The 13,540-nt window shown below is 36.9% G+C and overlaps 1 protein-coding gene and 1 pseudogene across 1 annotated transcript; both read left to right on the top strand.

The window, feature by feature from the left end:
• Window positions 1-13,540, top strand: part of Gm20951 (predicted gene, 20951) — a 50,438-nt pseudogene that overhangs the window by 15,499 nt on the left and 21,399 nt on the right.
• On the top strand, window positions 4,413-7,442 carry Gm8882 (predicted gene 8882). The gene is made up of 4 exons (NM_001177588.1): window positions 4,413-4,503; window positions 5,504-5,539; window positions 6,394-7,171; window positions 7,432-7,442. Exons 1-3 carry the CDS (start codon window positions 4,440-4,442, stop codon window positions 7,143-7,145), a joined length of 852 nt encoding a protein of 283 aa, NP_001171059.1. The 5' UTR covers window positions 4,413-4,439; the 3' UTR covers window positions 7,146-7,171; window positions 7,432-7,442.

The following is a 13,540-nucleotide window of genomic DNA, read 5'->3' as shown; positions in this document are numbered from 1 at the left end:
TTCTGGGAATTTGAATACAGTTCGTGAGGCTTACAAGCAAACTTTACCACTGAGCCATACTTTCAGTCACAGTAGGAGCATTCCATCACAATCCAGTCAGTTGTCTGGAAATTGACCAAGGCTAAATTAACATTTTCTCATGTATTAATTTTTGATTCTCCAAACTTATCAGTAAGGAAATCTTCAAACCAAAATGTAGAGATTTGCTCAGCATTGGATATATTACTGTTTATCCATATGGAAGCTCTGGGAATTACACATGACAAAAGGTTGAGTAGAAAATGAAGTTATTGGTGGCAGGTGTTGGGGGAAGACATGATATGATATTATGAGGCAAGAAAGCTCCAAATTTATTCTTGAGTTCTTTAATGTTTAATGATTTTCATATACTCCTGGGCATGCAGTAGTTCATTTTCTCTGTGGGATTCTCTTGGATAGAACCAAATCTTTATTTGCAAGTAGTTCCCAGTAGAAGATATGTTATGAGTTAGGAATGGGAATTTTTTCACCACTTCTGTTTTCAGCACTAGGGCATTATCTGGTAGAGATCTATCCAGTTTCAGTGCATGCTGTATAAGTCTCTGTGCATTCACGTATATGATGGTCTTTTTGTGTTTAAAATACCTTTTCCATTGATGTCCTCCATCTTCTCTGACTCTTTCACTTTTTAGACCTCCTTTGCCACACAGTTTCATGATTTGGGGAAGGGTTGAGATATATTACTCACTCTCTGAATTTTTTCTCTGCACGGATGTTTGTTTTTGTTCCCATTTGCTGCAAGAGTTAGCTTCTAAGATGATGACTGAAGAAAGGACTAACCTATAAGTATAGCAGAAATTCATTAGAGTCATATTATAGCTAAGTTCATTTAGTAGAATCAGTACAGTAAGATAATAAGCTTTGCCATATCTATATCAGATAGGGGCCTAATATTCTGAATGCATTCTTGTCTCAAGTGGTAAATAAAGAACATTGAACAGATATGTCTCTTATATTTCCCATTATGATCCTTTAATGTCCAAGCAAGCTCTCCAAACATGAATGGAAATATATCAATAGAAAACATAAAAATGTCTAATAAATATTTGGTAATTTTTCAACAATCTTAAATTATCATACAAATGCAAATTAAATCTAAGAGAATATTCCATTTGACATCAGTCTGAACACTCACCAGGATTTCATTAAACAATAATAAACACTTTTGAGAATGTGGACAGAGAAGAAACCTTGGAGCGTATACTGGGATGGACCAGCCCCATGGACATCCATACTGAATCTCCAGAAAAACAAAATCTGAAGTTCCATATGTGCTGTTCTATACTGTGGATAATTTGTATAATGCAGTGTTAAATTGGAAGTGTTTATGTGGTATGATGACTTAAAGACATTCATATACATAACCAAAAGTGATACACTGGAGTCATATGGAAGTGCCACTATATAGTACTTCAGTCACTACAGGTGCCCAAAAGCCCTTCACGTTAATCTTATTACTTAAGCACCTTGGCCATTAATAACTTACTATGTTACCAGTCCCATTCTTTGCATTGACTTTTTTTGGTTTCTCTTGAGTTACCAGGTGATTTTTTTTTTCATACAGCAATAATTTCTTTCACACATTGATGACACTGGAAAAGGTTACTAAAGGGCTCAAGTTGCAGAATATTTTTGTCAAAATCAATTGCTGTATTCCAGAACTAATATAACTCAGGTGTAGGCTGAGTTCCAGGCAGTTTTTCACCAGACCCAATATGCACATGCCTGCCTAGCTTTCTCCTCTGCTCTATATCTGACATTTCCATCATGATGACTTTGTAGGCCACAACTGGTCCAGACCCCCATCTACCAATCATTCTCATCTCCTAGTTATAGACAATAGAAAACCATCCTATTAAAAATCATATTCAGAAATCAACCTATCCTTGCCTTCATTAAAACTGCAATCTTGTGAGATTGTCTCTGATTTTCACAGAATGAGAGAAATTTACCAAATACTAGGATATTCTCCCTTCCAAATACATCGATCATCACCTCCGGGGAAAGAAACAACAACAGAAAATAACAACAACACAAACCACCGACCTGATAATACCATAGAATTTTATATCATCTATAGTAAAGGACAATTTAGGTAATTTTTTCTGAGATAATCCCTATATCTCTTCATAATGAAACACCTGGAATATTGATATGAATTTCATAGTAGAATTACCCAAATGATAAAGGATAATATACATTCATTGCCCCTCTCTGTTTTACAGCAACCACATTCCACTGAAATTTCTTCTAGCCACACTTAAAAGTTGAGGCATAATTAAAACGCTATTTGAGCTCAGAAATGAAAAGGCAACAATTTGTTTACTCTTTCCTCATTGAGGAGATGCCTCATGTAACTGAAAAAAAAAAAAAACGTATAGGAATTAGGAATAAAACAGCATTTATATCACATGAAGAGTCATTCAAGCACAGTATCTTCCAAACCATTTCTTTCCTTGTTTGTTTTTTGAGATAGGGTTTCACTGGGCAAAAGCTGTTTTGGACATAGCTTTAAAAACCAGTCTCATCCTACTCTTAGACATCTGCATCCACCTGCTTCTGCCTTGGAGTATTAGGAATAAAGTGTGAGATACCACACCCAGCTATATTCTAATCAGTTATTGCCAATAAAAAAAGAGAAAGAACAAGTAAGAAAAGAAGAAAGAAACAAACAAAGAAAGAAAGAAAAAAAGAAAAGGAAGGAAGGAAGGAAGGAAGAAAGGAATGAAGAAAGAAAAGAAGAAGAAAGATAGAAAGAAAGAGACAGAGAAAAAATTAAGAACAGAAGGAATGAAAGAGAAAAAGACAGAGAAAATGAGAAAGAACAGAAGGAAGGAAAGAAAGAAGATAGGAAAGGAAAGAAAAAACATTATAATCATGAGTTCTTTTATGAAGCTGTCATTAAGGTTCAAATCCAGATGCCTACCTGGGTAGAAATATGGCAAGTGAAGCCATAAAGTGAAGTCAAAAACAAGCAAAAGAACAAAGTAAACACTGATTCAGCAAATAAGCCAAGGCTTTTTATGGGAGTTGTAAGAAGATGATGGACTGAGATACAGTAATAATAAGCATGACCCTGAATAGTACAGGGCATAATCATCTGCAATTAGTCAGACAGGTAATTATTGAAGCATTGGCAATAAACATAGAAAATTAAATACTCTGTTGAAAAACGTTCAGAGAAATCAATGCTTTGTATATTTTAAAGTGATGACAGACCACCTTGTTTATGTTTATAGCCAGTTAAGAGTCGAAGAATAATTCCGAAGGGAAGCAATATTGAACAAAATATAATTCAATGTTATGAATAATTAAATAAAGTGTAGATATGAAGATATTCTCTGGGAATCATATAATTTTGTGTTTCATGTGAGAACTATGTTTTCTAGGATTGACTGGTCCAAAACTTATCTGAGTTCTCGTCTTCCACTTTTCTTTCCCTAACACAGAAGGAATAAAAGAAAAGAATATTCCTGCTTTCAGTGCTTTGATATCACAGTTTCTCTAATTTGAACCCGATCTTGGGAAATTCAGAAGGCTTACCTGGGCACAAATAAGCTTCTAGACTTCTTTGTCTCACTTACTACATATTCCATCTTGGTGTCCTAATCACCCACAAAAATGAACAGAAAGTCATCCAAAATGTGTGAATATTGGCACAAATATACATGTTTGTATAGAAGCAAATCCTCCAGGGATCACAACTAACAAGGAGAGAGTCACAATCATATCAAACTAGAATTTAATTTCTAATATATGAAATTTCACTGTATTGCTTACACATTGTTGCACAAATATCATGCCCTATGATTTAGAACTGAATTCTTTCTTTTTCATTTTTTATTAGAACTTTTCTTCATTAACATTTCACATGTTATCCTGAAAAACCCCTATACTCTCCCCAATGCCCTACTTCCCTACCCACACACACTCCCATTTCTTGATCCTGGTGTTCCCCTCTACTGGGGCATACAAAGTTTCAATGCCAAAAGACTTGTCTTCTGAATGATGGCCAAGTAGGCAATCTGAGTAGCTATGAAGCCCCTGGCAAATACTAAAGTGCATGCACACAGTCACCTATTGGCTGGAACACAGGGCCCCAGGGGATGAGCTAGAGAAAGTACCAAGGAGCTGAAGTAGTCTGGAACCCAATAGGTGGAACAACAATATGAACTAACTAGCAATCCCAGAGACCATGTCTCTAGAACTGAATTCTTGATAGCCTCAGTCCTACTGCATCCTGCTAGGCTAAAGTCCCAAAGAAGAGTCAGGGATGCATGGCATGCTCCTGTCACAAGTGTGTTCTACAGTAAGGAAGTGAAAGATGCCTTTGTTCTACCATCCTTATAAAGACTATGGCCTTCCTTTCTCCAGCACAACCTTGGAAGCAATCTTCCAAGATGCTGGTAATCCTGCTCACAGCGGCTTTGCTGGTCCTGAGCTCAGCTCAGAGAGAAGATGAAGGTATGAAGTAGGGGAGAGAGTGGTACAGTGATATTTGACTGGTGTAACACACTTCAGGACTGGGAGAAATAAAAGGAGATGGAAAAGGAACAGAGGCAAAGAATTATGAGAACAAATAGAAGAACATTTGTTATAATTTTACTTCTAGAGCTTAAACTAAACTTATGGTATGAATTACAAATATTCTTGCAACAAAACAACCTGAGTAAATTTATAAAAAGACTTTTTTGTAGTAGAAGATGCAAGAAAGTATGTTGTAGTTTACAGAGGGTAACTTATTTTTAATGGTGTTATGAAAAACCAATAATTGATTGTGCTTGCCTTGTGTATAGAGGACAGAGAAAGAGGAAAGTATTAAAAACATATTAGGAATGGTTTTAAGAAAAAAAAAAACCAAATGTTAACAAATTTTAAACTGTACAACATGAACTATAAATATCAGGGGTTAATTTCTTCTAAATATTACTTTAATATTTAATTATTTTATGCATGGTCATAAAAATATGCAAGTCTCTGAGAGTGTCTACCCATGTGTCTCCATATTTTCAAATGCTTAAGCACATTCTGACAGATGCCATCTTGTTGGTAGCAGTGTTTATCCTTCTATCATATAGATTCAGGAACTTAATACAAGTTATTATGTAAGTGCTTTTGCCACTGAAACATGTTGCTAGACCTATGTTCTCTTTCTTTTTTTCATGATAGCTGCTCAATATTCATTGTATTTTACATTTTACTGAAAGCAATATATTTTCTTATTTCAATGAATGAAATACTTGGGGCTATATCATATAAGAAATTAAGATCATAAAGGAAAACTTTTATAATCATGTCTCCCTGAAGTTGTGGTAAAGTTAATGAACAGTATCAGTAAAGTTTGATACATATAAGAAGGAACTAAATTGTCATTTCTACCAAGGGTCGAAATGATCCTGGTAGTATTCTCAGCAACTAGAAAATGCCATAAGTAACTTTCAACTTCTTTGTGCTTATTTTCTAGAGATCACCTACGAAGACTCAAATTCTCAGCTCCTAGGTAAAAACAGATCCATCCTCTCTTGACCTTCTATGTACCATTTACATCTGTAAATATGCAATTCTGTAATAACTCTATTATTTCTTTATTTTATTACAATAATGACTAGATGCTTCCCCAGAGATAAATAGACAACCTTCCCAGCATTGACTTTACAGCAGGGTCATACACTGGAAGAACTCGAAGCTAGGCTTTGTTAAAAAGAGCGATATTCTATTTCTTCCACAGATTGAAGCAATATATTATATATGATGCACATATAGGGTGTTTCCTTTTAAAAATCCTCTGCAAACCTATGGTTTGCCTAAAGAATTGTTCTTTCCCCAGTGATTCCAATTAGAACGCTATGATTGCACATAAAATACACAACTACACAGAGCCTATACTTGTCACAGTTTTAATTTATTTTTGTACTCCCCTCTGTATCCACAGCTGTCTAATTTTTAAAATATTTCACATGAAAACAGAAAGAAAACTTTTTCTTAGATTTATTTTTTGCTTTCCACATGCTTACAGGACCTTGAACTACATTTTATATGTAAGAAAATTAAAGCATGCTGTCACAATTTTCCTACTCTGCCAAGATCTAACTAGCAATATTTAAAGAATATACCCCCCCACCCCCCGAATGACCGTTTCTCCACTTCGGTCTGAGAAGTGTAAGTTACATAAGGACATCCTTTTTTTCACAGCATTTAAGGACGAATACTCATTCAAAGAGTAGTGATATAAGAAAAAAGATTTATACACAATAAAGCTTCCTGAACTATTAGTGACATAAAGTTGGGGGGGGGCAGTAATTCTGGTAGAAAGAGAAGGTATAAACTCATGTATTTTTATCTTTACTTGAATAGAGATGGGAGAGCAGAGCCAAGGGTATGGTCATCATTTTCCAAAACCACCTCCTGGAGGAATGCCCCCAAGACCTCCCAGTTCTGATGAAAATGATGATGGTGATGAAGATGGCAGTGAGGAAGATGTGAATAGACCAGAGAGACCACCACAGCACCCTCCTCACTCAGGACACCACCATGGACCTCCCCCACAGGGAGACGCACAGGGTCCCCCTAGGCCTGGAAACCAACAAGGCCCACCCCCTCCAGGCCCACCACCACAGGGAAGCTCACAGCAGAGATCCCCTCAGCCTGGAAACCAACAAGGCCCACCTCCACAGGGAGGCCCCCAGCAGAGACCCCCTCAGCCTGGAAATCAACAAGGTCCACCCCCACAGGGAGGCCCCCAACAGAGACCTCCTCAGCCTGGAAACCAACAAGGACCACCCCCACAGGGAGGCCCACAGGGACCTCCTAGGCCTGGAAACCAGCAAGGCCCACCCCCGCAGGGAGGCCCCCAGCAGAGACCCACTCAGCCTGGAAACCAACAAGGCCCACCCCAACAGGGAGGCCCTCAGGGACCTCCTAGGCCTGGAAACCAGCAAGGCCCACCCCCACAGGGAGGCCCTCAGGGACCTCCTAGGCCTGGAAACCAACAAGGCCCACCCCCACAGGGAGGCCCTCAGAGACCTCCTCAGCCAAGAAACCATCAAGGCCCACCTCAGCATGGAAACAATGAACAGCCAAGTTACCTGTGGTCACTTTTTGCATAACCATCTGTTTCCTTACCAGAGAGAAGGTAAATAAATGCCCCATTTTTCATTCCATGCTCCAATCTTCAGTGATGACCACCCTGTTCCTAGAGACATAGATCTTGGATACATCCAAAACATGAATAATCTTTATAATTCTGTGGTGTATGTGATTTAAATTCACTCTCAGTCAACTGTGAAACTCTAACAGAGTTATCCAAGAAACTAAAAGATATTTAGGACATGTTTAAATTATGCATTGTATTTTTCTACTACCAAACTTTCTTTGTTTGTTTATTTATTTCAGGTGAACAGAAGACAGATGACTTCAATACCATTCTTATAGCAGAATGATGTCAATAAAATATTTAGCATACAATAATCCTTTGCTGTTTTTCATTATGAGCAGAAGTTGTACTGCAATGTTGGCATGGTTTTTTCCAGAAAAGCACTCCTTACTCTACATATCAGCTAACTATCACTTGAGAGACCCTCTTCTTCCTATATTACTCACTAGTTCTTCCCACTGATTTGCTATATGTTCTACATATCAGTTATTTTAGCAAAAGACTTCCCATAAGTCATAGATTTCAGGAGCAAACTACATAAACATGGATGCCCATAGTATGTACTGTGCCTTTAATGTCAGTACTCTAGGGAATGGCTGAGCTGGCTTGAATAATTCTTTCTTTCTTAGCGATATCACTCTTTCTGTTCCCAATTTAAGAGTCCCTTTTCCTTCAGCTAGTATTCTTATGAGAAGTTTAGTATCAGTCAGCTCACATTTTTCTGATTTGGACATTCCTATAAAATAATGCTGTGGTTTGCTTTGGCTAAGCTGTTATTGGTTTATCTTCTTATTTTATTAGTGCTATTCATAAATATCATATACCTGGTTCTTGTTCACCATTGCAATTCTTAAAATAGTTTAAGCATACATTAGAAGTCTTTCTTTGTTAATTTTGGAATATTTTAAATTATTCCATCTATGTATTTACTTTAATATTTTATTGAATCTTAGTTAAAAGAGAGAAAATATGATGTGTATAGAAACTTAGAGGCTTAGGAATCCTTAAAACTTCCAAATTATTTGAGTTTAATTGTTAAAATCAGAGTTGGCTGTTCTTCCTTGAATTTTCTATAAAGCCCTATCCCTTTTTCAAAATCCTGGCAAGTAGTCAGATGAAGCACTGGGCATACAATGTGTTCTAAGGACTGATGGTCTCTTGAGAGTTTTCAAGACTGATGATTTCTGGCTTTATAGCTCTCTAACTACACTGAATGTGTGTTGATAGCTTTTAAATTAACCTAAAAACTTCCTCATTTTACCATTAAGAACTGCTGGTTTGCATGATTAGCAATGGTTGCATGATAGCAGAGGAATAAGTAAAGAATTAATTTCTGGATTTTTTTTTTTATATTGCCCAGAAACCTGAATTCTAGCTTGCTTGGTTGGAAGGAGGTTTAGGCCAATAAACTTTTATTAAACCACAAGAAGTGAGTGTCTCTTGCAGAAGGAAAAGTTTTTACATAAGCAAATATGCATAAACAAACATATGTTCATACTATGCATTCATTATCACATACTTGCTTGTTATGCCTAATATCTGTCTAATCTATTTACATACTTACTCAGAGGCTTCTATATATATATGCATATGGAACTAAAGCCCAAGTGCCAGCTCAGAAAGAACTCAGAAAGAACTCAGAAAAAACTGGATGAAAAATAAGCCCTAACCTTTATTATATTAGAAAAAGAAATGGCTTCTACACTTTTATTGCTAAATAGATTAAATACAAGTATTATTTTTCACTTCTAATAATTTTTTATAAAATTCACATTGGCAACACATCTCCACTCATATCTCTTTCCTTTTGTATCTACCCTTGGTCCTTACATCCTCCCCACAATAGAAAAAAAAAAAAGACAAAAATTTTTTTTAAATAGTGTTAAAAAAATTAAACATCTCATTGGGGAAGCTTTTGTATGTCACAATATGTCTCATTGTGTACCCCTTTGTCCACACATTTTGCTTGCCAAGGTTTATTTCAATGCATCATCTTTCTAAGTGCAAAACAGTTGGGTTTGCTATGATAGACTACATGCAGTCTTCAACCCTACCAGAAATCTGTGAATGACTTAAATATTACCTGGAAATATAAAGAGAACAAAATATAGTTTCCAAAAGATAACCAATTTATAGACACAACTGATCAATGGGACAGTCTGTCATTCTTCAAAACACTGGAGGAGGAATATTCAGATTTCTGGCCATAAACCATCTGATAGACCTTTGTGATACAGGATTATGAAGGACTCCTTAAGCTGTCTTGCAGAGATTATCAGTCAGTAGTTTTCCTGAACACTATTTTGTCTATAAATGAATTTAAGGCATTCTTGCCTAGGGGCTGTTTCACCACAAATGAAGCAACGCCATTGAAACTCAATTTCTCGTTTGAATACAAGAAAAGGGTACTGTGTGGAGCACACATGTCTCTAGTCAAATTACTACTAATAAAGAAATGCCCAAAAATTAATATTCTATCGACTTCTGATACCTTTGAAGACTATCAATCATTGCTAAGCCTTTTTGAACTTTAAAGCCTTGAATACTCTCAGATATTTTTAATTAAATATCTTGAAAACTCCTTTTTAATTACCTAAGAACCATGAGTTTGCTAACTGGCTGGTAACTTGTATTGCTTATTTGTCTAAAAAGTGTTTGTAATAGAATTTACACAAGTACTGAGTCTAAACATTCTATGCTTAAATATGGTTCATAGGCTCATTGCCTATATGAGTAACAATATTAATCCCAATTTTTTATCAACATAAGAAACTCATAGCAATGAAAACTTAAATATGTATCAAAATAAATTCTGTACCAGCATAAGAAACTATACCTTCAAATTTGCACCCATTTTAAATATTACTACCCTTGTAAGATATGGGTATGCAATGTTTTATTTAAGAGTAATTTGATAATATATTCCTATTTGTCTATTTATTTAATTTCTTTGAAATACTATATCCCCCCTTTTTTCTTCCTGGTCAATTTCTTCACCTAAGATGAAAGCATAGAGAAAAGAAAAGAAAAGGTATAAATCCCTGAGTTTGTGCTCTCTATTTCCCTCCCTGTACAAAGCCACACAATTCGTAAATTATGCTTTAAATGACATATCTATAATTCACAAAAAAAGCAGATCCATCCTACACAATACAAAAGACCAGGATGATGATTTTCTTTTGCCTGTTTCCAGCTCAATTGGGGCAAAGAATTTTGGGAGCCAAAAGGTAAATAGGAAAATTGGTTTTGTCAAAGGAGAACTTACTGGCATTATTTGCCTTCCAGTCACTCTATGCCGAGAAAGCTACCTGCATACCAGACATTATGACTATGAGAATCTTAAAGCTACCTGCATACCAGACATTATGACTATGAGAATCTTAAAGGCAAGATAGGTGAGCTAGCTGTTCTGAAATAGTTCTGGAAACAAGTCTTTGGAAGAAACACGTTCAATGTAGTTGAGGTAGAATCAAACAAGGAGCAGGAATGGAATTTATATTACTGTCCTAGAATTTCAGCATCCTCCAGTGTCAGTCTTATTAGGATTGCCATCCTCTTTCTGCATCATCATAGGAATAACAACAATATTAAACAACCCAAAGACCCAGAAATCCCTGGGACTTAACTTCCAACCAAAAAGTATTCATAGAGGTTTTCATGGCTCCAGCTACATATGCATATGTAGTAGAAGATTGCCTTATCTGTCATCAATGTGAGGTCAGTCCCTAAGTCCTGTGAAGGCTTGAAAACACAGCATAAGGGGATGGTAGAGCAGTGAGGTGGGAATAGGGTTAGGTGTATTGTGGATCACTGGAATAGAGGCAAATTAGAGTAGGATGGGATCGTCAGGGGTGGGGGGATGCAGAGGGGAAAATGGAAAGAGAGACAATATTTGAAATGTAAATACAATAACCAATAAAAAAGTAAATACCTATAAGAATCACTTGGTCTTTCCCCATCCATTTGTTCAGATCTCTGCAGAACAAGTAAGATATATACTCTCTTGTAGTGATGTAATATGTACAAATAGATGATTTCTTAATATTTTATGATGATACTATAAGAATCCCTAAATTTATAGGAATTATTAAGGGCTTTTAATAACACTGCTATTAAATAGTTCACCAATAAGTTACATTTTCTTCAATCCATATCTGTTACCTCCAGTTAGTTTTGGAAGTACAACACTGGCCTCTATTTGCTGTTCTCTCTTCTGTAGTAAACCTGCCCTTCAGTCCCATTTCTTCAACTTCTAGTCTCATATCTTCTCCCTAATTTCAGCAACCATTTACTGAGCAATAGAAACAATCTCTGTTTTATGCAAATGAGCTAATAAAGAAACATTTTCATAAGATTGTTTTCTCATACAGATATCTTTCACAGGTTTTCCCCTTCTGTCTCTTTCTTACTCCCTTTGTGTTTATATTGCTCTGACAGAACACAAAGACATAGGAAACATGGCACAGTCTTTTCAGATATTTTCTGACTGATTATACAGTTAATTTAAGAGTAGAACCTATGAGATGCTGAAAAGAAGGTATATTCATTTGTGTTTACATAAAACATTATATATATAATTGTTAGGTCCCTTTACTTCTGAATGTCTTTTTGTTTCATTATTTCTCTAGTTACTTTCATTCTGGTTAACCTGTGGATTAATGAGAGTGGGGTGTTAAAGTCCCAAACTAGTAATATGTGGGGTTCAATGTATGATTTAAACATCAGCAATGTTTCTTTTACAAATGTAGGTATAATTGCATTTGGGGCATAGATCAGAATGGAGATATCATCTTACTATATTTTACCTTGATAATATGGAATGACATTCCTGTCTCTGTTGATTAGTTTTGGTTGAATGTCTATTTTATGACATCTTAGAATGCTTACTATGGCTTGCTTTGTGTACATTTACTTGGAAATACTTTTTCCAACAATATTCTTTCAGGTAATATTTATATTTATTGATAAGAAGTGTTTCTTTTATGCAGCAGAATGGTGGATTTTTTTTTTTCATATTCATTCTGTTTACCTACGTCTTTTCACTGGGGAATTCTGTGAAATGATGTTGAGAGATAATAATGACTACTGATTGTTATTTCCTGTTATTTTGATTTTGCTGGAGGTAGTGTGTGTGGGGGAAGGCTTTGCGCTCATATCATCTGGCAAGGAAAAAGGCAACATGGTCGGATTCTTCTCAACAGCTTTATTGCAGGAAAGCCTCTATGCTACGGGAACCCCGGGAACCCAGGGAGGACTGGTAATGTACACCCCAGCACTGGGGAGAGCTATGTGTCCTCCTGGGATTGGTCAGTCTGCAGGAACTTTAATTTGCATGTACCTGCTCAGGAGGGGATGGCGCCAGGATCTGTCTAGCGCCTGCACAATGGTGTTGTTTACAGTGATGGTGTACTAGAGACCAGCTCCATCTTTTAGGTGTCAGCTGCCTACATCTCCCCCTTTTTTGTTTAATAATATGATGCTGGGCTAGGTCGGGGCAATTGTGACCATTGGCCATGGCTCCTGTCTTAGGTCGATCCTTTCATGTCACAGCCTTACCCATCCTAGGGTTATCTTATCGCCTGCAGGCCCCTTGTCATAGGTTGGTCTGTGCAATAAGGAAAGTTGCCTGTCACTGGATACCGTGGATCTGTGTGACTACAACTGCCAGACGACCTAGGGAGAACTCTTAATTTTTTTTTTAAAGAGGCCAGCCAAACATTGAGAGATGTGCCATCTTTAATCGCCATCAATGCTTGGTACACCACTGCCTTATACTGAGTGTGCTCTCTTTTGAGTCAACACAGTAGCCAAATACAAAAGACACAACCCAGGAGAACCACTGCCCCCCAGGCCAACATTCCCACTCATTCCTTAAAAAATGAGAAGGTGTTGGTGATCCAGGAGGTGAAGTCCTCAAGGTGACAGGGTCCAGTCGAGTGCTGTTGAGTTTGGCAATCTGTTAGAGCAGCTTTCTGGACAATTGCTCCGCTTTAGCCGACCAATTTCCTACTCAGATAAGAGGCGACTCTGTTCAAGAGCCTGAGAGAAATTAGCTTGTACAACTTTATACAAGGGGCACCAATGGGCATATGTGGCAAACATTTCAAAATCTACTATAGGCACAAAGGTAGGAAGTTTCACAACCACAGCAGTATACCCTGCCAACACTCTGCTAAATAACATGTCCTTCTGGAACTATTACAATCTATATCTCTGTTGGGGGAAGCTATTTTCGCATCAGCCTCTCTGGTACCCAAATCAGGTGTTCTTGACCCTGTGGAAAAACACAAACAGCTCCCCTGAATCTCGAAATAACAAGATCTGGGCCATATCATTTTTCAGGACATC

This window comes from Mus musculus, chromosome 6, assembly GCF_000001635.26.
Source record: "Mus musculus strain C57BL/6J chromosome 6, GRCm38.p6 C57BL/6J".
Lineage (NCBI taxonomy): Eukaryota > Metazoa > Chordata > Mammalia > Rodentia > Muridae > Mus > Mus musculus.
This window is presented reverse-complemented; position numbering and strand designations above follow the sequence as displayed.

What these genes read in the sequence shown, in the direction of transcription:
- Gm8882 (NM_001177588.1), top strand. Translation starts at nt 4,440, where the DNA reads ATGCTGGTAATCCTGCTCACAGCGGCTTTGCTGGTCCTGAGCTCAGCT. An exon ending in AGCTCAGAGAGAAGATGAAG is followed by an intron (nt 4,504 to 5,503) that starts GTATGAAGTAGG and finishes CTTATTTTCTAG; the next exon opens with AGATCACCTACGAAGACTCA. An exon ending in CTCAAATTCTCAGCTCCTAG is followed by an intron (nt 5,540 to 6,393) that starts GTAAAAACAGAT and finishes TTACTTGAATAG; the next exon opens with AGATGGGAGAGCAGAGCCAA.